At 40.2% G+C, this 27,025-nt stretch overlaps 1 protein-coding gene across 1 annotated transcript in view; it reads left to right on the forward strand.

The window, feature by feature from the left end:
* The window catches only part of LOC140155915 (RNA-binding protein FXR1-like), a 56,227-nt gene that overhangs the window by 16,666 nt on the left and 12,536 nt on the right, over positions 1 to 27,025 (forward strand). The window contains 12 exon segments of the mRNA XM_072178934.1: positions 6,481 to 6,533; positions 13,237 to 13,279; positions 13,282 to 13,335; positions 15,831 to 15,902; positions 16,586 to 16,668; positions 17,456 to 17,521; positions 17,834 to 17,927; positions 20,307 to 20,423; positions 21,562 to 21,732; positions 22,184 to 22,262; positions 23,075 to 23,271; positions 25,819 to 26,041. Of these exon segments, the coding sequence (XP_072035035.1) occupies positions 6,481 to 6,533; positions 13,237 to 13,279; positions 13,282 to 13,335; positions 15,831 to 15,902; positions 16,586 to 16,668; positions 17,456 to 17,521; positions 17,834 to 17,927; positions 20,307 to 20,423; positions 21,562 to 21,732; positions 22,184 to 22,262; positions 23,075 to 23,271; positions 25,819 to 26,041 (1,252 nt within the window).

The following is a 27,025-nucleotide window of genomic DNA, read 5'->3' on the forward strand; positions in this document are numbered from 1 at the left end:
GTTGTCGGCGATCTTTCATGGTTTGTGATTTTAATTTCCGTATCAAGCCCTGCCCTCTATCGGGAGCTAATTTATAGTTTAAGCTTGTTGGATATCCATATTTCGTGGTGTGTGATTCTTTATAGCCCTGCAGGGCAATCTAGTATATATCCAAATTTTGCGGTTTGTGGTTCTTTATAGCCCTGTGGGGAAATCTAGTTGGATAACAATATTCAGCGGCAGTTGTTGGCGATCTTTCGCTGTTTGTGATTTTAATTTGTGACAATTTATAATATTTATTCCAAATATAATTTCAGTCTGAGCTGTGAACAGAGCCACTTAATGTGTTTTAAATGACGAAGATATCATGATAGTCAGGCATGGTGAAAGCCCGGGGTGAAAGCATCTGGATGGTGAAAGTAGGCCCTAGGCCTAGGCCTAAATGTGAATAAAAAATCAAACATGTTCGTTTGATGAAAAAAAAATAATATCACAATAGCAATGGATGTTGAAATGGTGTTATTCTTGATTTATGACAATAAATTGGTTAATAAAATATTTAAAAAAGGTGGTGGGAAGTTTGAACTTGGGCAAAACTTCATAAGTGGATTAGAAGTCCATGGCCTTAACCACTTCGCCACGGGGACGTCCCGAAATAACGATAATGGAGTATTTATTAATATGAATGTATGCTGTGGTCCGGAAAGCATAAAAGAATTGTGAAAAACTTGATTTTTTGGCGAATGGGATCCAGAATTTGTATGTAGGGTATCCAGGAAAATGCTAGGGTATATTTTGAAAGTGAATCTCAAAAAGTAGTGCGACAGTGACAGCCATGTATGGCTGTAGCAGTGACGAAAGTTTCTGGATATCAGTATGATTAGCTATGATTTTACACTAATTTTGGCTATGAAATACCGCGTGAAATAATACAAGAATGTTTGTTTATTATCAAACAATCGGATTGACTGTAAGATTGGTGTAACTTTTTGAATTAATGAGTTATTACAATATTACACTTTGGACAGGATAAGATTTAGCATGGTTTTAGATATATTTTGTACCCAGCGAAAAATATCACAGAACAATAGCGTTTTGTTTCGTGTAAATATAGTCCGCGGTGCATCTGTTTATTCTTCTTTATCAGTCGTTTTTTTAAAACTTGCTGGTCATGCTACCGCTTGACTCTAATATATTTTAGACCAACAATTTAGCAGAGTTTATGAGGCCCAAAAGATACTAGTATGAAACTCTTTTCTTTTCACTTGCATTTTAAGCCATGCAGGAAAGGTGGAACATTAAGTTCAATCAGAAGATTCCAGGAACTTGAAAATTTTTGACAGTAGGCTATTGGCTGCTATGTGGGTTTATACGGTCTACAATCAAGGATGCAAGAAAACAAAATCATCAGATTTTCATAAATACACTAACACAGATTGAATATACTTCATTGAAATTATTTGTGTGAATTTGTCCATACAACTTAATTTGAAAATAAGTAAAAAGAACCATCAATTATAAGCATTGCAAAAACCATTTGAAGCATATATTAAAATGATTGTGAAGGTAATCATAATGAAAGAGCTGTGCACATCATTAGTTTCATATCAATATGTTTTGCTAATTGATGGACAAAAAGTACAAAACATTACACAACTCAAGGATATGTGTGCAGCCGTAATCAGAAAACACACCAAATGCCGCTTAAATCAATATACTCGCAGCAGAAATCATTGACCCTATTGTATATCATTTGATGGCCATGGAGAGTAAGCACACCTTGCGTGTATGATTGGGTTTATAACAAAATGCTATCGCAAGCATTATTTTGTGACTATTTGCACAATTTCATAACTTAAATATTTGTTAATTGCTTTATTATAACACAAAATACCCGGTACTAGTGCTAGTGTTGGTAAATCTGCTGTATTAAAAGCAGTTTTGACCTATGTTATGGTCACATTTTTTTGTAATTTCATGAACAGAAAAAGTGATAGCCTCATCTCCCATGATGTTTTCCACACATACTGTTCTATAGGCCAATGTGAAACACATTTTGCTTCTACAAAACCGCTAGTGCAACTTAACTCAAAACTCGGGTATCTGACCCCCCATGTCGTACATAAAAACAAGAAAATACTTGGTCTTACAATTAGTAGGCCTACTCTTCAGGTACATTGCAACCTGCTTAGGCCTAAGCTACTGGACTAAAGGAAAAGAACCAACAATTTAATTTTTACCAATTTTATGTTACTTTTGAAGTAAACTTTGACAGACCATATGTCGATTTGCAGCACTTGCTTGTAGTTGTTATTTTGAGGATGCTGGCTCATATGATGGATGCCATACTTCTTGTGATGCATGAGAGCAAGCTGTCAGTAATGGCACATATACTATCAAAATTTGAATTCGCTGTTTTACAATTCATGTAGGAGACAGAGCCAGGACACTTAGTAAATTTTGGATAACACTTTTTGTCTAACAATTCATTGAAGCGAAATTATGCATCATCCATGGAAGTACATGTAGGCTTCTAAGTTTCAGATGAAGATTTGAAATTCCTGAAAATAAGACCAACACATTTGACAGCAAACATTTTAAGACTAGATAGAGTTAAGTCATCTATCATCATCATCTTGTCGGTCCTATTTGATGAAAAAATAAGCAGGAAGTAGAAGTAGTTACTACACATAAAAATTTAGACGGTCATTGAAAGTTTGAAAATAATGGCAAACTTTTCTCCTCTTCTGTGAGTGATGCATCATATCGGAAGTCAAAATGTATGTTGATGCAATGTTGTTCTTAATGTTATTATTAGGTAAATTGATGAGTTGAACATATCTAGTGAGATTTCAAACTATATTCTTGTAATAGTGTAGCAGTCAGGCTGAATCAACTCCTATGTTTACCTACGTCACATGGCCAATGCCAAGCAACTTTGGGCCATGTGTCATTGCAATGAATTTGAAATAGATCTTGTATTGCAGAACTCAGTCAGCCAACCAGTCAGCAGGTATAGTAGTCATGAGAGTGTACACACAATCATGTGGAGGCATTTACCTCATGCAGCTTGATGATCAACTATTTTGATCTGATAAATGATCTTCATAAGGTTCTGTCTGCTTAGCACTACTTTTGGGCTCTTTTGCTATTTTATTTGTATACTATCCAGAGAGTTTGTGTTGAGGCTCGAGCCAACTAATTTTAATATCTACTATTCAAGTGCTGGCTTGGTGCACAATCATTTTTTTTTTATCTATTAGCTCTTTTTATGATGAAAAACTAAAATGTCAATGAAAAGCCCATTTTCAGCGTTTTAATACTCAATCTTTTAATACTTAGTATTATATATTGGTGCCCATTTGTTGAAATTACAGCATTTTGTTAGGAAAATCTAACATTTGCCTGAGTGCCCACTTTATTGTCCCTTAGTTAACCCTTTAAATCAACAAGAATTTTATCCCTCATTAGGCCTACATACAATGTGTATAATGTATGCACATATTTTGGGGTATTAGGTAGGTGGGTACACAAAATGTACATGTACCTCTGGCATGTACCATACATATGTGTAGTAGATACCTGCAGGTTTATTTCACCAGAAAAATTTGATAATACTTTTGAAGAAATACTGAACATCTGAAAACTGGTCAAATGTGTTATTATTTTCTGACTGTCAATTTAATGCATGCAACCTGGATTCCTATGTCTTCCAATCCATGCTATTTGTAGCCATCAGTGTCACTTTGAATTTAACTAAAGTTGGATATCTAGTTTCATTTTTACGTAAGTGTGAACATCCCCCTACTCACAAAAATTGAACTAGATGAGGTATTTAGAGAGATGGAAGCAGTAATAATCATAATAACATGAAGGCCCTGCCTGTTCTTACATTTTAATTTTTATTTACATGCATTCATATAGTGGCCATGTACAGAACTAAGATCAGAGGAAGTGTATTTTGATCTACGGTACTTGATGTTGCCAGCTGATAGAGGCTAGTCAAAAATAGCGATGTTAAAATAGCCGTCTGGGTAGGGTGTCAATAATAGGGTAACTGCTGGGTCTCCTCTACTGTCTATGGTCCGTATGCTTATACAGGCTCTGTGGCATTTGTATGTAGGAAACTGATCACGATGTACTACGTAAAACTAGCTTTTAAATGCAGGTCTACATTTTTTTACCTTTCAAATTATTCCCCTCAACATAAATCTTAAAATAGTCAAGAATTGTTTTAGGCCTATATTTTGAATATGAAGAATATTGAGAATGCCAGCCCGCCACCCGGCAAGAAGTTGTGATTAGGATTAGATTTTAGGGTTAGGGTTAGGTTACGTATCTCCCATTGTTTTCTTGAAGTGTCCATGTCCATATTTGTAGGCCCTACATGTGGGAACCGAGTTTCCTACCTTAAAATATTAAGTTAAGTTTGATACTAATGATAGGCACTAAAATTGTTAGTCGATGCATAATGCATTGATTGTCAATGGCATAAATACAAGAACTGTATTGATTGTAATTGACATATTTAACAAGAGATCATTACACCTAGAGCTCTCTGATGATTTTTATAACATGATACAATAATGCCGGTAATCTGTTTTTCCCACTCTGGTTGTAGGCAGTGTTTACTCTTTCTGGAAATTGAGTGCGCCAAATGAAGCATTTCTCCCCCCAAATTGACTCAATTTTGTCTCAGTAATTCTTCAAATTAACTAATTGTAATACAGCATCGCAAATTGTTGTGGGCCAAATATAATTTTCACTGGGCCAAATTTGAGACATACAGCCTCTGAGTAAACACTGGTTGTAGGATGTGCATGCATTTCAGTCAGAGGTTCTAAATGTGTTTTAAATACTTGGTCAATTATATTATAAATGACGAAGAACTTTAATTGCTTGATCATGTTGACAGCTTGCAAGGTTCATGCATGTTACATTGTGTGTGCATCAGATCAGCTTGCAGTCATAGCTCTACAAAAACATTCATTTAAATTTGTATAATTAGAAAATTGCTAATTTATATGTAAAAAGTAACAGGGGATTTAGAACCTCTAAAATGCATGCACATCCTACAACCAGAGTGGTAAAAACAGATTAATTACCAGCATTGGTTTTTCTTGATCCATCACATGTATGTGTCTTAGCCCTACCTTTCAAATTCCAGCTTTGATGATATACTTTCTAATGTCAGAAACAAACAAATATTTAAAAAGATCTTTGCATGTTTGTATTCATGTATAATTGGCGCAAAATTTGATGTAAAATATGTGAATGTCAGAGTCAGATGGTGGGTATTTTCAAGGTTAAACCAATCATCTTATGCTGAAATGATCCATAAAAGTGAAAAGGTTAACCAAAAAACTAAAATCAAACTACAACTGGTGCAAGGATAATTCATTTCAAATGTAGTTCATCATGAACATGATCAAGACCTGGGTTGAGTGTATGTGTACAGCTGATGAAGAGCATCCATAGCCATGGGCATCAAAATTATATTTGGTTGGTCATCGCTTAGAGTCATCGCTAGGCTGGATGTTCTAGTTTTACTTTATAGTTGTGTAAAATACCTATGAGTGTACACAGATTATCATCATGATCGTAGTATAGGAACTTTGTGTTGATGATTGATATCACCCAGTAAGAGTGATGTACTACTTACATGTAGACAGATGGATATTTGAAATGTTTATGATAATTTGAAGAAAAAAAGAATATTGTTGAAGCTTACAAATCTACCATTCTAGAGTCCGTGGTGATATATTTTACCATGTTCTGAGAGTGGCAATTTTTTTTCTTCATGGGTTCCAGAAATTATGTTGTACATAAAATGTATTAATTATATCACCATGTAGTCCACCTAAAATGTTATAATATTCCAGTACCACTTAAACACACACATGTACACAGAACCCCACAGCAAACAAAACAAAGAGCAACAAAACAAAAACCTAGATGTTGCAATTTAAACTTTATAAGTGGAAGAGAATGCAAGCAATACCTCCTAATTATGTATCAGATAAGTCATGATTAGACATTGTTCACTTACAGTGACTGACTCATTAAAAGAGGAAGGAGACAATCTATTTATGAAAACTGGTATTAAATGTCATCCATCAGTTGGAATCCCATGCACAATTAAAGTACTACTGTGTAGATAACATGGGTCATCTTGGTCATAGATCAACCTCCTGGTAGGGGAGGCCAGTGTTAGATACCATCCACAGAAAATCTCATAATGGAGGCATGTGGACTGAGAATGACAGATTTCATGATAATATTAGCAACTGTAACCCAGATACAAACCAAAGGTGACCATGTTAAATTGGTTTTCATATTTGCATTCAGTGTTTTCTTCCTCCTGTTCCATCATAAGTAAAATATTCTTGCGCATTCTGTGGTTTTAAAATGATACCAAGTTGTGTTCATGTGATGTCTTATCATAGTGTTAAAATAAAATTACAATTGTTTCTTTTTGTCTTTTCTTTTACTGTTTTACAGGCAACAATAAAAGTTATTCATGATGAAGAAGTAACTGTTGAATTTGAAGAAAAGTAAGTTTGGATCATGGGTATACCCAGCAAACACAAAAATGTTTTTATAACATTATAAAGGTGAACGGTGAACATATTTTGATTTTGGTCAAAACATTTAACATTTAAATGTTGTGTTATATAAAGGTCATGAAAACATTTTAAAAACATTGTATATGAAAAAACACTACAGCAACATTTTAAAAGTGTTATCAAAATGTTACTGCAAAATGTTTTTAGCAAACATTTTGGCAGCATGTTTTGTTGACACCAAACAACATTATATTACAATGTTTTGTACTAAGGTTTCAAAAATGGTTACTAAATGTTATTAAAACAGTTCCTACCTTTTATATGAACGGTTTCTGAAAAACAGTTTGTTTTGCTGGGTATATACAGATGTCATAATTACAGAATTAAGTGGAGGCATCGATTTCTGTATTGATATTCAGTGATTTTAGAAAAAGAGCTTACTAAGAGTTGATTGTGTAGCAGTCATAAACTATATTGTGTCAGAAAAAAAGCTGCAGACTCAGTACACCGGTCGATCTTACCGTTTCCGATGTTGATTAAGATACTTCTTGCATCGATCCCGAGATGCGGAAAAACCAATAGTCATTTTGTCCCACATAAATGAATAAATAACAAAAACCCCGATCCCCGGTGGACTCACCCAAAAGGTGACGTCACACCATATGATCGCCCTTATCCTCCTTGGTCTCCGACTGACACAGACGTGCCTATCGATTGTTCATAGCACTGTGTATCAATTTCTCGACCAAAGGCGAGCGAGATATACGGTTGTAGTTTCACACCTTAGGTAAAACCAAACCGGTATTGTTCGGCTGAGGATAGTTTTGACGGCATTTTCTGGCGAAAAAGTGACAAAAACGATCCAAAACTTAGCTACATATCGTGCCTCCGTTTGTATACGGGACACACGAGCAATTCAAAATGGCCGCTCGTTGACGCCATTCATTTTGTTTCCCAGCCACAGTAGTAGCCAGCGACGGGCAGCATGCAAGGGTACCCCGGGCTTGCCTGGGTTGAACCCTAGCATGCATGGGTTCAGCAGAGACGATACCGCTGCTAACGCTGTGGGTGTAGTCTTAGCAGAACCAACTGGGGTTGTCACACGGCAGCGTTCCATGGCGGGACCGCCGAGTGATACCCTGGGCCCTAGAATAACTGCTGGCTGTCCACAGGGACTGGCTGGCGATTATTCAGGGGTTGGGCTCGCAGTCTCTCACGGGACAGCGACCCAGGTGCATTCGGTGGCAGCTACAAAGACGAGCTACGGCTTGACTTCAGTGGTAGCCGCTATGCACCCGCCCATAGCTGCCGTGAGTGGTCCGCCACACACAGCGACCTTGGGCGAAGCTCTAGAGGGTACAGTAAGTAGCTTGAACAGCCTAGCTGATCAACAACCCACTTATGTCCTCGAGAGCCAGCGGAGCGTGGGTGATCCATTACCGTCAATGGGTCAATTACCCTCTCTTGATCGATCACTGTCAAATCAACAGGGCATAGCTCCATTGATTGGACGCTGCCTATTCAGGTGGCGAGGTGATTGATCGGGGTATCTGCGCTCAGCTACCCGTGGTACTAGGCAAGCTCCCTCTAGCCAAGGGACAGCCGGTATAGCGGGTACCCATACACTGCGGCTTGATCCCCTTGCGGGGAACGCAGTGAGGCATGGGTACAGTGGTACACAGCCGGGAGCCCTCACGGGCACCTACGCTAGTACAGCGCCGGTACCACGCCAGCACACAGCTTGATCCCCAAAAACAGGGAACATAATGTGGCGAGGGTACAGCGGTCCACAGTTGGGACCCCGCCACGGGTACCCACGCTGATACCGCACCGGTACCGCAGCCCCCGCCTTAGTCGCCACAGTCTCTGTGGCAACAAGGGGGGGGGAGGCGGTGCTGGTACTGCAGTACCATGGGGTTACCCTGGTGGCGGATCCTTTCAGGGTCAGCTGCCGGCGGTATGCCCCGTGGTACCCGCCGCAGGGTGTTTCTTCCACGGCCTAGCACCGTGGCAAGTGTCGCCTAGCGATGGCCACGCAGTACCAACATCAGCTGTTGACCAGGCCAGCCGGCTTGGGGCTAACCCAGATCTTGATCAGGGTAGGCCCCGTGCTGCTAGCGCTAGGACGACGGCTGCGAGAGCAAGCGGACCCAGTGGTGCCATGGCGGATACCTCAGGGTCTTGCGGATTACTCCCTCTTCTGCTGGCAGGTAGTCGGCGAGCCACACAGTGGTTATGCCTTCTTACCCGCTTTCAGATGCCCGTCCTCAGTTACCGTCATCATCGGAGCATGATACGGATACTGTGGGCGAGGGAAAGGAGTCGGAAGCTGAGTCCGGTAGTGACATCACTACAGTCTCCGTCCCCCGCTGCCCCGCGAGGGGAGCAACAGCACTGATCGTCCTCCGGACACCCCCTAAGGGGGAGTCCATGGAGGAGGACCAGGGATCCTTTCAGTAGGATGCTCAGCTGCTGCTTCCTCACAGGGACGCCTACACTCTCATTCCCGGCAAACCTCACGGGTAGATATCGTAGGGCTGTCGAGCTCAGTAGAGCTATGACGCCGCGTGCTTGCACGCTTCCTCTGCGTGTAACGCGGGAGGACCACGGGACCTACCTGAGGGGATCCGAGAGGGACCCAGATGTCGTCAAGCGTATCACGCTCAGACAACATCTGAGCTCTTCCGCGAGGTGAGCCTATTAGCGGTGCTAACAGCTAGCCTCAACGAGAGCTCCATGGGCCTAGCCCATAGGGTGTCCACTCAGCTCCGGGGGGAGGGGCCTGCCACTCCAATCGCTCAACGCGATAGAAAGGCAGGGTCCTTTTTCTCTTTGGATGCTTCTGCGCCACGGTGGAGGACCGTGCAAAGAAGCTACCAACGGGAGCACTCTGAAGAGGTCGGAAACTGCCCTTACCATGGGTAGGAGCTCCGACTTCAGCAGGCCGTGCACCACCAACAGTACCCGAGCCCACTACCTCTGCAGCACCCATTTCTGGGAGGCGCAAGGGTAGCACAGGAACAGCTGGCAAGCCCGAAGAAGAGCAAGCGCTCTTCCAAGGGAAGCTAGGCAGAGCATTCCTGGGGCTCAGCGGTTTTTCCACAGGGGATCTCCCAGTGGGACGACCGCTTATGGCTTTCACCCAGAGGTGGGAAACCATCTCTTTGGCGCCTGGGTATGGTCAGTGGTGAGTGGGGGTTACAGACTGGCAACCCAGTCTCCCCACATTCATCTGCACATTTCAGAGGTCCACAGTAGTGCCGTCAGACGGCCCCCAGCGTCGGGCACTACTGACAGGGATCACACAGCTTCTCACAGGCGGGCGATTGTCCGGTCTACCCCCGTTCTACGGGTGATCTTGGAGCCATTGGCTCCAAGGAAGACCGGCGACGGGAGCCCCATCCGGAACCGCAGGCTGTTGAACACGTTCTTCAGGCCCAGAGGTTCAGAATGGGGACTCTCGCCTCGGTGCTAGCCTGCTCCATCAGGGGCATGGGAACAGCATCGCTAGATCTCTCGGACGCCTATCTGCATATGCCAATCGCCTCTCAAGATCGGAGGCATCTGCGCTTCTAGGTACAGGATCAAAATTACCAGTTTTGATACCGGCCATCCAGCCTGTCCATCTCTCCCAGGGTGTTTAACACTCTTGGTCAGAGCGGTGGCAGCGTGCCTGAAGCACAGGGGTGTCAACATCAGTTGCTACCTGGACGTTTGGCTCATATACGGACGCACTCCACTGAAGACTACGGGTCTCATGGGGTTGATAGTCCGTGGGGTAGGGTGCGGGACCCTGGATTTTTGATCAGCTCAAAAAAGTCCAGCGTGGTCCCGACGCAGTCACCACTATTTGTAGGGCCCAGATCACCCTCACGGAGGGGTTCGCGGTGCTCTCACCCGAGCGGGTGGCGAACATGGTGCGGTGTGCCTGACTCTTGGCGAGTCTCGGGCAAAACCCGCTGTGGCATGGATGAAGGTGGTAGGCCTAATGGCGGTATGGTAGACCTCGTACTGTACTGCCGTTTCTCGTTAGGGCTTACCCAACTACACCTTCTAGCCTGCTTGCAGGCCCAGTCGTCACCAATATCCCTCGCGGTTCCGTTGTCGGAGATCGCGCGAGAGGAACTCTGGTGGTGGACCCATCAGCCCAATTTGACCCAGGGTGTCAGGTTTCCTGCACCCCGGTATGTCACGTAGTGGCGACCATAGCGTCAAAAGCGGGGCTGGGGGTCCACATCCACGGAGACTCCGTCTCGGGCCTATGGGGGCCATAGAGGCAGAGTTTCACATCAACCTCCTCGCTTACGAGGAGGTGATCGTGGAATCACATACCGTTGTCCTGACGGATAACACAACCGTGGTAGCCTACCCCAACAGACAAGGGGACTCCGGGCCACCACGATTGAGCCTGCATGCACGACACCTGATAGGGTGGTGCAAGTTCAGGCAGATTACGATGAGAGCGATACACATCGCGGGCGTCACCAGCATCCTCGCGCACAATCTGTCACGAGGAAGGGTGCCGGGACCAGCAGAATGGTCCCTTGCTCGCGAGGTCGCTCAGGCGATCTTCAAGGGGATGTACCACCCCTCGAAAGATCTGGTCGCATCTCATCGCAATCATCCACTGCCGGTGTACTGCTCAAGGGTCACGGACCCCCAAGCATTCACCGTGGACGCTCTGTCCATAGACTGGGGAGGGATGACAGCTTATGCAGTCCCTCCGATCTCACTACTCATGAGGGTGGTGGCCAAGATCGGGTGGGAAGACTGCATTGTCATTCTGCTAGCGGCAAGGCCGCTGGCACTCCCAGTACCAGATCTACTCCGGATGCCCGGAGCGGAGGTACCCAGTCTATCACTAGAGCACCTGCAGTTAGCTGCATGGCCCTTACCAGGGAACACGCAGCGGAGGGATACTTTTCATCAGAAGCTGTTTTTCTCATCGCCGGGGCTAGGCGGAAGTCTACCCTCCGCACGTATAGCCAGAGTCTGGCTCCATACTACGCTTGGTGCAATGAGACAAATAGCTCTCCCGCTAGAACCTCTGTGCGGCTAGTTCGGAGTTTCTGACAGAAAAGTTCCAAGCAAGACTTCAGCGGGCCACTGGGGCCAGCTATAAGTCAGCTGTCCTCTCCATTCACCGAGGTTTGAGGCGGTCGACTATCATAGCCGATGGTTACCTTATTAGTCTACGCCTCGACGGTATGTTCAGCGAGTGTCTACCAAAAGGAAAGTGATCCTCCTAAGGGATCCCAACACAGTCTTAGATTACTTTAAGGGTCACCCTTTTGACCTTCCGTCAAAAGCGACGCTTAAATACGTAACTCTCAAGATGGCTTTCCGGTTTGGCGTTGGCTTCGGGACGGCGGTGCTGAGTTGCACACGGTCTCGAGGTTAGCTTCCGTGTTCACAAACACTGGAGCGACACTGTTTCGGGCGCTCTGTTCTCGTGACTACGAACGGCGCGGTGCATACCGACATTCGTCCCTCTCCAATCCCCAGGGTTGGGCAAGGTTCGGCTGAAGCCAAAGATAGGCTGGGGTGTCCGATAAGGCGCTGCAGCACTATTTCTTCCGAACACAAGCCTTGCGAGGGACTCACGACCGCATTCATCACCCTTACAGAGCCTTTCGGTCCAGCCGCTGTCGCAATGGCTGGTCCAGGTGTTGGTGGGGTCCGGGGAATCGCGAAGGTTTCGCGTCCCACGACCCACTCGACACGAGCTATCTCATCATCTTGGGTATACCGTTCGGTTGTCCCTTGAGGAGATCTAGCAGGCGGTGTCCCGAAGCCACCTTCGCCCTTCTCTACGATACTTCCGTTTACGTTAGTAATCAGAGACGGGCGGGCGGTTTACCGGGACATTGTTCGGGCGATCATAATACGGTGGTGTACGGGTACCAGGTTTTCAGACTATACAGAATACTCAGCATGGTAAGAACCAGTGTCGCTATTCTTAACCACCAAACTTATTAAGTAAGGAGGTTTATGTCTGTGATCGCGTGGTCTTTTTTGTTTCCCGACCGTTGGGGAAAATATTTTCTGACCTCGCGAAAACCATCGTTACCCGCTCCCGATCCCTGATCTGATGCTGACCAATCTTGTACCTCCATCCGTCGGTTACTTGCTAGATCGATCTTTCAGATGTTGATGCAAGAAGTATCTTAATCAACATCGGAAGCGGTAAGATCGACCGGTGTACTGAGTCTAGTCCCAAACAAAAATGTTTGGTAGACTCATAACCGTGCGATCTTACCTTTCCGATGTTGATTATCCGGACCCGCCACCCCTACAAGTTTGGTCGGTAGGGGATCCCAAGTCGGATAAGGCGATCATATGGTGTGACGTCACCTTTTGGGTGAGTCCACCGGGGATCGGGGTTTTTGTTATTTATTCATTTATGTGGGACAAAATGACTATTGGTTTTGTCCGCATCTCGGGATCGATGCAAGAAGTATCTTAATCAACATCGGAAAGGTAAGATCGCACCGGTTATGAGTCTACCAAACATTTTTGTTTGGGACTAATTATAAACATTTGACAAAAGTTATATAGTGTCTGGATTGTATAGTTTATTCTTCATAATTTGATCACAACAAATTTGCAATTGTTAAAGAAACATAATTTTGTGTAAAAATATCAAGGCATGATCTTTTCATCCCATTTTCATTCCTTCCTTCCTTCTTAGCTGGGCTCCTGAGCGCCGGGTCCCATTTGCATTAGTGCGTCTTCCCCTACTGATAACAATGATGACCCAGTAGATCTACAAGCAGGAGATGAAGTTGAGGTAAGTGGAAAATAAAAAGTACATTTAAAAAAATCATTAAAATCTAATATTTGCTATCAAAATATATATTTTTGAAACTTCCAGTATAATAGTCCCTGGTGGACCTTTCGGGAGTGAAGACTACAAGGTACATAATACTACATATTATGTGCATATGTTTTGACAACTGATTTTGGCCTTTTTGTTGAAGTGCAGATCAGTGTACAGGTGATGCTGGCTGCTGCTTAGCAACAAGTTTGAGGACAGATGATATTGTTATCATCAAATCATCAAAAACATGAAATGACATCAAAGCTCTATTTTAATAACATCTAAACTACATTTGAGATTTGATGTACCATTGCAAACTTTTTAAAAACAATTTACAAGACTGTTCTTGCATTAACAGTTCCGATGAATGGCTTCAAGAGGTATTTTTCTCTGTTCCCCAGCTGCAAGGTTCTGACACATTTCATGCAAACCCTGGAACACTAATGTCATCACTTGCTGAAAGAATAAAAACAAAATCTTGAAATGAAAGGTTTTATGTGATGTCCATGACTTCTTTTTATATTCAAATGTTATGTACCGTACTCTAAATTTACATGATTTTGCTAAAATTTTGCTGAAATTACTAAAAATAATGCCTTTCATCTGTTGCTTTTACAACATTAATTATGCCCAATTTTGCAAATTCATTTTGTGTTAATTCAAAAACTGTTAAAAGTTGCTTATGTGTGAACTGTGAATTACATTTTGCACATATGTTATGCAAATGTATGCTACAAAATTGCCTAGAATTATTTATGGTCGAGCTTGGAATCAAATTACACCTAGGCAATAATTATCTAAGGTAGGAAGTGCTCTTATTTAAGAATTTTGGCAAGTGCTTAGATTTATAATCTTTTATGTAATTACCACTCCACCCTTTACTACACTCTACTCAACAAATACGACCAGTAAATATTAAATATTGTTCCATTATATTGATCCACACCTAGTTGGTAAATTATGTATGGCAACATGTATTTTGGTATGTTGTAATGAGAAACAGTGAATGCGAAGCCAAGAGAGCGAGGGATAGCTGGTGGGTGGGGACCAAGTCATGCACCACCTTTGTAATTATTGTACAGGAAACTGATTATTCAAATTGAAAATTATTCACAGATTTACCGTCAGTGTAGTCCAGGGGACGATGTGCCCATCTCCCTTGAAGCCACAGTCCCGGTAAATATAAAATGATTTTTTTGAATTTGGTGAATGGGAGGTATCTTCTTCAAATACTTCATCAAATTGAGATTTCTTGTTAAATGATGTTTGCAAGTAGATCAAGTGCATTTAGATTGAATGGAGAGAGAGGGTTTGCATGAAAGAAATAGCATCAATGAATTTTAAGCAGCGACAGCACTACCGGTATATATTGATAGGTTAGAAATGCTAAATTTTTTATGATAACACGATTTACATGACATGTCATGTCTATGAAAACAGGAGAGACTAAAACTAGTATTTATTTGAATTATGGATGTAATTGATATGCAAACAGGATTAACTGGATTGTTGACTCAATACAGTTATATCCACATGTGCTATTTCACCTTATCAAAACAATGGTACTTGTTAACTTTATAGTAAAGTTCTGCAGCTGATGTTTGCATTTGATTTGATCTCATAAGAAAGTGTGCAAATGTAAGTTGTGCAACAGAAGTTGGCGCAAACCCATATTTAAACATAACTAGGGAAATATGTCATGAATAAATATAGAAAACAATAAGGAATTAAAGCCATAATGTATGATTTCCTTTAAATTTTAAATTTGTTATGCTCAAAATGCTGAAATAATGCTAGTTGTCGGGAAGGGTTTCTGTTGATTTTGAGCTGAAATAGCAAGGGCAAGTAACCCTACTGGTTATTTTAGCCATTTAACGTGCAGTTCTACAGGAGAAAATGAAGTCATAATTCATGAACTATGATTTTATGTCGAACTTCGCTCTGTTGACCTACAAACACAACAAATTTGGCCGATTCCATTTCTAAACGTGCAAGATGGGACATGTGTAAACATTACAAATATGCCCAAAAATCAGGTTTTAAAAATATAACCAATTTCATATTATAAGATCGTACATTATGGCTTAAACTAGTACTATATTTGTCACATGAACTCAATATTCTACCTCTGACATCAATGTGTGAGCTGTCATTGTAAAAGCATGCAGGAGTCTTGGTCAAGAAATCTGAATTTTTTGATGACAACTAACATGTTTTGATGTGATGGGTCACAAGTAAAGCATGATTGCACCTTTTTCACCTGATGTTTTTTAGCATGAGTACAGTAATGAATAACATGATATGCGCATTTTGTAATAATGGGGAAAGGAATATGTGATGAATTACCATTTCTAAACGAGTATGAAGCTTCAACTGTTTTTTGACGATCCAGGTAATTACATAGGCCTAATTTGAGTGATGAATGGCTAATTAGTGAATATCTTGTTGTATTTATTGATTGACAGGTTTATTCTAGGGCGGCAGAAGGTGAGCCATGTGGCTGGTGGAATGCCAAGATTCAGATGGTTAAAGGAGAGGTAAGGGACCCACAATGTTCATGTTGATTACATCTTATATGTCTGAATCAGATAGAAGATGTTAGCTAGGAGATGATCGGCTAGTGAAATGTCATATTTTGGGTTGATTGATTTATGTTTTTAGGAACTGCTCTATTCATGTACCGCATGTAATTGGGTATGCCAAATGATTACATACGTTAAAGTTCAATGAGTTGATAACAAGGTCAACAAATCAGGCAGGATCTAAATGTCAACTCTTCATATTCAAAGATGACTTCGGACAGCATATTTGAAAAAATATATGACAAAATTTAAAAATGTACCAGATGGGGAAACGGTTCTTATGAATATCAGCTGATTTGCATGCGTAGATACTTTTTGGAATGTTTTCTTATTTGTTTATGTTTCAGTTTGTTCTTGTGTCTTTAACGTAACCCACTTGTGTTGGGACCATTGCTTGTGTTTGTATACTGCTCTTGTTTTTTTTGTATATTTTATTTTGTTATTGTGATGTTGTCTTGTCAAACCCTGCTTAAGTTGGGTGTTCCAGCTCTTGATCTGGGTTTATGTGTTCCATCTTAGTTGTCAAACCCTGTGTTCCAGGTCTTGATCTGAGTTTATGTGTTCCATCTTAGTTTTTTGATTGATTTAGTAATTTTGATTGAATCAAAATATGCTCCTGGTAATTTTTGTCATTTCAGTTCTTTGTCATAACATATGTAGGATACGATAACACATACAATGAAATTGTTCAAGGAGATAGACTACGGCCAAGAAACAAAAAGTAAGTCAACTGCTTTGGTGTATGTATACTTAAAATTCTTCTTAACTACATACTATTCGGCAAGGTCTGTTCTCACCCTGTAAATTTGGCGCTGTTCACAGCATAAACAAGGATGTGGGGTTCTGATTGGCTAATTAGAATCACATCATCATCAAACATAGCACCTCATTCGCTGAACAAAATGCGTAGCAGCATTGACCCAGGTACTGGACAAGCGGTCAGGCAGTGCAAAATATAAAATCACGTCTGAATCGCATTGACACATCATTTGCTGAACAAGATGTGTAGCAGCATGGCTTGACCCAGTCTTCTAGGCATGACCTAGTTCTTTTTATGCAATAGAGGCCATCAGCATTTTCTGCGGGATCCGCCATCTTGTGGGTACTGCCGTTCTACATGTCATGCGTTAGACATTACGCCCCCGATTACACGGAAGTCGCAGCGCGTGGCGCCCCTCTTCAGTCAAGCGTCAACGCGGTGATCATAGCAACAAGGCACTCCGTACCCACAAGATGGCGGCATTGACGTCACAATGACTACTTCTATAATCTGGACAATCGGTCGGGCTCTGCAAAAAAAGGACCTTGCTGAATAGTATAGAACATAAGTATGTGAGAAAGAAAATCTTGTATTTGAAAGTAATGTTAACTCGTAGAAAGTCTTAACAGATTTTAGATAGTAGTTTTAGATGTGTTTCAGGGATATATCATATATCTTGGATGAATATTGCAGTACTTAAGCAATTTTGATCATATAATAATAATATTTAATTTTCTCCTGTCCACAGCCCATGTTTATCAAACAACACATTTTTCAGGGCAAGCATTCAAATGCCGAATGACTTAGGCAGTTAGTAAGTATCATTTTCTTGTCTTCATATTAAGATGCAAAGTATGTAACTGCTCAATAAATTTGTTTTTTCCTGTGTCAGAAGATAGAACTATGTTAAGTGCTATTATTTTCTAGCCATCAGTGTTTGTCCTAATGATTTTGGTAAAGCATGACTTCAGGTGGTATTTGACTATGTAATAATTTTTAGCAATCATTTATGTGGTGTGAAAATGTCATCCAAATGCTCTGAACCTTCCTTCTCTTAAAAAAATTGCCCTTTTAAAAGATATGTCAATATCTGGTGTAACAATATTTGCTATCTAATTTATTGCAGTTGTAAAAATACATCATGGCATAGTGAATTTGTGAAAGCATCCGGTGCGCAAGCTGCACTGTATAATGAAGAAACGCAGTCATTAATTGTCTTGGTAAGTATTTATGTAAATCTATCATCAGGCATGAGAAATCTCCGCGTTTCCGCGATTTTCCGCGTTTTCAATGACCCAAATCCGCGAGAATAACTGCTTTCCGCGTTTTTCAAGTATTAGGTAAATCGCGGAAATCCCCGTCTGAATTGTACATGTTTTACTCGCGATAAACGACTGGAATCGAATATTAGCAAAAGTAGTCTCACCATCAGACTCTTGATGACGCTAAAGATTAACATATCGTGCACTTGGGCTACCCACAAGCTTGGGGATGAGGCTATATAGCAAAAGACCTTTGACCCGACGATAGTAAACTTTTTTAAAGATGGTTCATGTCATGAATTTCGTCTGTAAAGAGATGCGATCGGGTGAATAAAATCCAAACAATCGTGTCCGAAAGCGAAATATTTGAACTAAAAAACATTACCAAAGAGTTAGTATGGCGTCGAGGGATTGTGATTTCCTAGAAAGGGCACTTCTGCAAGCAAGCTAGCTATTCAAGAAGATCGAAAAGACCCACTGGTGAAGAACTTTATGGCGGTGGGAATGGCTGGATCATACACACAGTGCAACCGGGCAGAAGTTGTCGCATTGCATAAGATTGATCAAGAAACCTGGTTTTGCTTTCTGCATTGTTTGTGATAAGGAGATCAAATACGCAATGAGTGGACGCGTGGCTCTAGTTGACCACGTGGGAAATGATAGCCACAAGAAGATATTGAAGATGAGGAAGAGTAACACTGTTCTTCCGTAAGCTTAAAACTCTTTGTCATTTTTTGTATCTTCATGCACTGATGCATGCATGTCATTCATTGTATTGTTGAATTTGTTGACTATCATTTTAGGAGGCACATACCTCATTTCGTTTCTCACATGGTTGTGCCAAAGTCTAGGCCGGGTTGATTTAAGTTGGGGTTATATAGGCCAAAGGGTATGTAGGGGTCAAAGGTCAAAAAATAATCGAATTTTAATTGTGCATCACATATCCAAGAATCGGCTTCATCGGTCATGTTGTTAAGTAAATATGGCCAATTTAAGATGGCCGCCCGCATGTAAAAGTATAGGCAGTTGAAATTTCAAATCGCTGTATCATCCAAACGCAACACATTTTTTTATGTATACATTTGCTAGATGCCAATTAAAACCAAACTTGGTAACAATGATCAGTGGATGGGGGACTAGGGCTGAGGTGAAGGGTCTTGAGGTCAAAGGTCATCTAGGGGTCAAATTAGGTGAGGTCACAGGTCAAACCATCCATCAAATGGTTTGCGCACCAGTAACATTGTACTAAAAAGTGCTATTTTTTCATTCAAATTAAACATTTTGTCTTCATTTATGTGTCTTTTTTTTTCCTGTAAAATTGCTCTCCTGAGAGGGCCTCAATAGGGTTTTTACAGTGTAGAAGCCCTCTGGCTTCGGGGGCTCCGCCCCTCGACCCCACCGGGGCTTCGCACCTGGACCCCCCGCCGTGAGGGGCGATACTCCGGTCGCTACGCTCCCTCTGTTCGCCATTTTTCCTCTTTTTTTAAAATTCCTCACTCTCATGCCTGTATCATAGGGAGCCCACAAAAATCACAGCATTTGATAGTTACCATATGTGTTATCTTACACTTTGTTTCTCCTCGAGTTTGGTGATGTAGGGGTGGATTTCGCTTTTTGCAGATTAGAATCGTGTGCGCAAACCTAATCCTGCAGAGCATATTCTTATGCTTTCGAAGGCGGATTGCTGGCGTGCTTGTGGTGCATTCAGGTACAAGCATAGATGTTATACCAAACTTAAAGTGTAATCATTGGGAGCTCTTTCAATTTCAGAGACCTCATACCACTTAACAACAGATTTAAGTTGCATACTCATGAGTATCTGATTTGATTTTTTTGTTTAAAACTGGCAAAACAGGCAATCAGCATTTTTGGGTTCTAATTAATTTTATGAACATAGGCGACTATTATGTAGTACTTCAGGAGACATTTGCTTAAAAAGTTTCCTTTTTCAGAGTCTTCATTGAGCAGCGACGTAGCTTGCGACACCATCAGGAGACTTCAGGAGAATTTTAGACATGTTCAGATTCGGCAGTATTGATCAATCTCAATCCTTAGTACATAGAAGTGATAAAAAGTACTTTTGAAGGATGAAAACTGTTGGGTGTTTGTAGATTGTACAGGAAAAATTTTGGTGTTCACACATGTTCACACAATTTCTTTGGCTCTAGCTTTGTCCATCATATTTGTTACTAAAGTGCTGTGCAACAGTGCAAAATACTGAAATCCAAACAGATGTTTCTCACAATATAACAGTGATCTCTTCAATCTAATTAAGGAAATTAATCGTTGACCGAATTGTTGTTAATATTTTGTTTGTTTTTTTGTTTGTTTACTCAGTGTCCCTCAAGAAACACAGTACGTAGAGTAGAGATGCTGGGTGACATGCATATACGTAACATCCGAGAAAAGGTCCTTATGTTAAATAGAGCTGAGGAAGCTGCCCAACAACTAGAGGTTGGTTTTTATCTTGCCTACAATCCTTGAAAAAAGTCCTTGGAACACTTTAGTCATCTTTAAAATAATCAAACATGTATTTTTAATGTGGATAAAAATGTTCAATATTAGGTATTAGGTAAAAGCTTGGCCTTCAATTAACACTTTTCCCTTCCCTGCCCCCATCATTCAATGTTGCGACACTTTGGAGACACACTTAACACATTTACATGTTTCAACATTGCACGAGGAGTGGGGGAATAAATTTTCCTTAAAGATGCTTAAATGTTTCAAGACTCTTTTCGAGGATTGTAGTTGCTAATTACTGGTAATAATTAATTGTTTTCACTTCCAGAATGTCTTAAAATGTCTATTTTGGATTATTTTCATCATTCAATTTATAATCTTCTCATTCAATTCTGACTTAGGAGAGGGGTAGTAAAACTACATAACATGAGCAAACAAAACTAAATGTAAATAACAAAGAAGTCATTGCATATAAATGGCTTAAATTCTTCAGTTGCAATTTGTCAATGAAGTGGCTATGTAACTCCTTGGTAACCAAATCATGCCCGTTTTGGAATGCTTGTGCATACGGCAGATTTTGTATGGCGATCAGTTTGATCGTGAGTTAGGACTAGTATGATCCAGTTGACATGGTGATAATCACCTAATACCTTGATGGTGAATTAACATGATGTACCCTTATGCTGGTTTCATACTTCCCTGCCGCTTTGCAGCTCTGAAGATGATTTTGCTTCACTGCGCAGTTGCACCAGAAACGCTAGCAGTGACCAGCAGCAAGCAGATATATTGATCACTCCACTGCTTTGCCCAAGCGGCACCACCGCTGTGAGTTGAATTCAAGTCACCTTGGAGCTCTGACATATGAGAACAAAATACGATTTTGGAGCAGTGCTAAGCGGCAACAGTGGCTTTCAGAGTCTTACCACTGCCACCCAGCGGTGTGCCGCTCCGCTTGCAGACAAGTGCAAGTGGCATGATGAATCGGCGGCAGAAAGTATGAAATCAGCATAACACTGTGTCAGAAATTGGATAATAAATGGCAATTAGATAACCAAATCTTCCAATCCTACATGTAAAAGTATTTTATATACCACACACTATACCTTTACTGACTCTAAACATCTATCTGTAGGTAACCAAGCAACAACTAGAAGGTTGTGTAGATGAGTTTGCAGTACGTGAAGACCTGATGGGTTTAGCAATCGGAGCACATGGAGCAAACATCCAGAATGCCAGGAGAGTGGAAGGTGTCAAAAGAATTGACCTGGATGAGAACACTTGTACCTTTAGGATTTATGGGGATGTAAGTGCATTGTGAAGGGTTTATCTAAGGCCGGGCAAAATCCATGTTCGTGGAAAATTATGTGTTATTCAATTTGGATTTTGATGCAGAATCATCGCCAAATGAATTTCTGTGGATAAACCATTTTTGTTTCAAGAAAATGTAATTTTACTTGTTGGGAACAAAACATGGTTTCTGCTGGGCACCATACCATTTTCACCCTGATCTGGCAGTGACGAGCCCTTCGGATGGGGGTGGGGGATGCATTGGACACATCAACATCTCAATGTATAAGTGCATTATTTTGAACATTTTTTTTATTCAAAATCTCGCTATTTAAAAGTGTATGAAATCTCAACATTGACACTTACTAAACTGGTAGAGATTGTAAATTCTACTGGGGTGGCCTGTGATACATCTTGTTCATCACTCATCAGTAACAAATTGAATTGTGTGTGTGTTTGTTTTACAGAATGCTGCAGCAGTGCAGGAAGCTCGTAATATGTTAGAATTTGGTGAAGACTCCTGTGATGTACCTAGGAATCTTATAGGTAAGGAGACATAAGTAAAAAATGCAAAAGTATTATTGACTGATATTAATTAAGTGGCGGATGTAATACAGTTTATGTTAAATGAAATGTTTTTAACATTCATACACAGGTGTCTAGACAATCTTGTGTAGACCTAGACATTTATTATATGACAAAAATGATGTCTTTTGGACATATACATAATACTTCTCGGCATGGTCCTTTAAACTTGACAACAAAAATTAAATTAGTGAATAATTAAATCTGGTCAACCAGAAAAACTCACTTTTTTGGTTAGATGGAATCACTGATGTTGCGGCCAAAACCTTTGGCCTTCAGCTGGGTAGATGATTTCTTCTTTGGCGGCAATATCAGTTATTCCATCTAACCAAAAAGTTACGTTTTTCTGGTTGACCAGATTTAACTATAACCTAATTGAACAAATACTAGATGCCTGAAAGTATAAACAGCGTTAACAACAAAAAGTCTTCAAGAATGGGGATTTTATTTAAAACCATAACATATGATTTTGGTCAAATTATGATTTTGTTATTCTTTGCCAAGAATTATGAAATAATATTTAGCAGGAACTGTCAAAAATGTTTTCTGGTATGGTCATTTACAAACACGTCTGATTTGGCCGAGTCCAATTTATTTTAAATTGGAACAAGATTACAAATATGCCAAGAAATCCAAGTATAAAAAATTTAACCAAATTCATTTAAAAACACCGTACATTATGACTTTAATAAAATGGTTGAGGGAAGTCATTATAACTTGATTTCAATATTACAATGACGAAATGCTTTGCATAATTGTTTAACATTTTACAGGTAAAGTTATAGGCAAGAATGGCAGAGTGATACAAGAAATAGTGGACAAATCTGGTGTAGTGCGGGTGAAGATTAAAGGAGATAGCGAGAGAGATGATGACTTTGATGACAGTGTTGTGCCATTCTTATTTGTAGGAACCAAGGAGAGCATTGCCAATGCTCAAGTTTTATTGGAATATCATTTGTCACATCTCAAGGTATGTCTTAATTTATAATAGTAAGAACATCTACTCACTGGTTATAATTAGCTTTACAAAGTGTTATACAGATTCTAAGAAATTTACACACACATCTGTATATTTTGTTAGACTTTGTACATGTCTTTTGTAGGGAAGAAAAAGAATTTCCGACTCAGACTCATAATCTGAGGGTTGTGGTGGTGCATTGGTGCTATTGTGTTGTGCCTTTAGATAAGGTGCTTAACCTCCATTGTCTCTCTCCACCCATGTGTATAAATGGGTACCGGCTTAATGCTTGGAAGGGCAACAAGATTTGGGATGAGGGAGGAGTGGCAGACCCCCCCAGCAACATTATTTATGTAGGAGTCTGGCCCCAAATCACTTCAAAAGAGAAATGGCCACTCCAGCCTGTAAACTACAGGCATGATCTTTTACTTCCCATATTGAAAGAAAACAATATTTAAAGGAAAAAATGAAGTTGACAAACGAACTTAAACCTTGTTCTGATGAAAGCTTGAAAGAGCAGCTGAGTTGAAATGTTAGTAGCTAAGAAATAACTTTTAAGTACCAAGCAATAGCCCCTTCACTGTGACAGCATGTTGCACAATTTCTCAATAGGACTTTGAGGTGACCACAGTTCTTGTAAAACATGTTAGGCTAAAACATATAATTAGGGATAACCATCAAAATTTCATGTTGACCCTATTGCTACAAAAGATTGTTTTCTGGGTAGAACTCATCAACAGAAGTATTTTGGTGGTTAATGGTCAAAATCGGTCAAAAACTTTTGAATTATGAATTATCAAAGTTTCCCATTCTGACCGGTCATTGGAGCGAAATAAAATGACAAGGTCCAAAAATAGCAATTGGGAGCAAAATTGGCATAAGCATATATTTACCTTTATATATTTCTTTATTTTAACATATTTGCAAACATGAAACAAGCATATTGTGAAAGTATCAAAGGTGTTTCTTATGAAATGGCACTTAACTAGTCACTGGCATAACTTATTTTTTCAAACCGAGGCATTGAAATCATGCATTTAGAGGACATTTGCCAAAAATCATCCAAGATAGCCGATATGGCACAAAATCAAAATTGCACTAAGAAGGTGAACTTTTTTTCACAACCAAGAATTTCAATGTTATTGGGTTTAATATGACCAATTAGTAGGTGTATGTAAACAAAATCTTAAGTTTTGAAGGTCATTGACTCATTCACAACAATAGAGATTATCCACTCATCATGCTCATGTGTGACTTCTAACAAAAGGCGCTGGTTCCTGTAGTATTCCTCATTCAAACCAAAGATACTCAATACATTATATGAGTATCTTTGTTCAAACCAATTCAATGCTTGACCTCGGAGTTACCTGCATGACTATCGCGGGCTATTTTGAAACAGTTATGGTTGCACATTCAAGTACTTCTTTTGAAAGTCCTAAACAAGGTATAGCCAGCAGCAAGTTGTAGATGTTATAGGCCTACATATAAGAAAACGTTTAGGGTTGATATCAGGTGAAAAATACATCGAATGAGCACGAAACTTCACATTTATGTTCAGAAAGGTGTCTTCTTAACATGAGTTGAAAGGAGTATGGAAATTCCAAAGGGAAGCTGGTGATTTAATTTGTAACTCGAGATCTACATGTTCAATTTTTAACCTTTTTACAGAGGGTATGATAGAGGTATTCCTGGCAACTCTGCCACATTACAGCTCAGTAGGCCACGTTTTCACCTGAAATTATTGACATGAATATTTTGTGCCATTCTTGAGCAGTGCTAAACTCAGCCATTGGCAATTAAGCGCACTGTGGCGATGGACCAATTTTGACTCGCACTTACAGAAAAACGAAATAAGTTATGTTGCTGTAATTTGCAAGATAGTTACCAAATATAATTGGCAGTAACTTCCCCAATTTTTACAGAAAAATATTGTAAAATAAAAGAATGAGATCAATTTAGAAATGTCTGTGCAAGCAGTGCACAGTTGAGCTCCCTGCATGTCTATGGGAGTGTTCTAATCAAGTTGATGGTTCATTGGTCATCCCTAATATAATACTATGCCTCAAAGCACTTGGCAGTTAAAATTTTTTTTAAACACAATTTTGAATTAAGATGTCATTTGCGAGTGTTCAAAAGTACACAGCATAAAATTATGGTTCATTTACACAATTGATGTACAAACAATAACATCAATTGTTTTATTCCTAAACAATGCGAGTATTGAATCTAGTAAATTTTCTTCAAAATATTTCTCAGAATTTCATGATTTTACGATTTTCATGAAAGAAAAAAAATTGCTGTTTCAGCTGAAATGGACGCGCTAAGAAAAATGAATGTGCGTGGGCAATTTGAGACATAGCTTCTTTTTTTAGCCTTAGGAACTGGTCTATCGACACACATAAGGTAAAGCATATGATCACTTCATTGCTCAATAGCGTTATTGTCTTATGTCTGATTTGGTGTGAGTAACCTTGTGGTTGCCTGACATTAGGTATCGGCTTGCCATCACATGCCACCTCATGATTTCATACAATAATGATAGTTGGTCTCTTTATTCAGGATATGGACAAGCTACGTATGCAAAGGCTACAAATAGATGAGCAACTCAGGAGCTATGGGACTGGGTATGTGCAAGGTCCATATTTCCCACCACCCAGAGAACGCAAGGAGAGAGGCTATGGGTCAGACTACTCAGAAGACAGCAGCAGTACGGGAGGAAGCCGTGGGAGGGGAAGGGGTGGATTTAGAGGAAGGGGAAGCTCAAGAGGAAGATATAGAGGAGGTGAGTATTGGACGTTGCTGAGAAAACATTGGCTTGAATTTAGATGAAGCAAGATTTACAAAAAAAATGTTATTGTTTGTTGTATAGAAATGTGCCTTGGATTGGCTGTCCTCTCAAATCTGTACATGACTGGAATGGGTGTCATCAATAAAACTACTTTTTAGTTTTTTTGGAAACAAAAGTCTTCCTGTTATGCACATATTGTTGCTGCTAAACCTGCATTACTCTAAAAACATTTGATATCTTGTTTTGGTTTGGAATGCTCCATATATGAAAATTAAACTTTAGGGTCTGTATGCACAAAAGAGTTAGACTGGGTCTAAAGTTAGACCTGGTCTAAGTGGAATTTAGTCCCATGAGAAAGGACTTTTTCCTTTACATTTGCTGAAGTTATTTTGTATTATTTTTGAACATTGCATTAAAGTCTTGAGAATTTGCTAGCTATTCTAGGAAGGGAAATAAGAGTAAAGGACCATTCCTGATGGAACTTAATTCCAGTTAGACCTGGTCTAACTTAAGACCCGGTCTAACTCTTTTGTGCATATGGACCTATGAGGTAAACTTTTCACTCAGCCTTATTATTATCCTTTGCAAGATGTTTTTTCTAATCAACGTCTATATTTTTTTTTATTGATTGATTGATATTATTTTATTGCAAATTAGTGGCCCATGGGCCAAATTACATACAATAAATTACAATATAAAAATACACATATGTGTACATCCATATCAAAACGATGCACCTGCCGGCCGCTACATGTGTCTCATTCCACACAACAGCTAGGATCAAATACCAGACCCATCCCCGCAGTGGAGGTCACCCCAAATCATCCGAAGTCACATGGGTTAGGAATACATGTATTATAGCTAAAGAATATACCCATTCTTTATGTCCAATTCGATCATTAACTCAAACATTTTTATAAAGATGACATTGGTGGAGGTGTCTATGCAGAGATATCATAGACAGATGTAAAAAAAAAA

This window comes from Amphiura filiformis, chromosome 6 (assembly GCF_039555335.1).
Source record: "Amphiura filiformis chromosome 6, Afil_fr2py, whole genome shotgun sequence".
Taxonomy (NCBI): Eukaryota; Metazoa; Echinodermata; class Ophiuroidea; order Amphilepidida; family Amphiuridae; genus Amphiura; species Amphiura filiformis.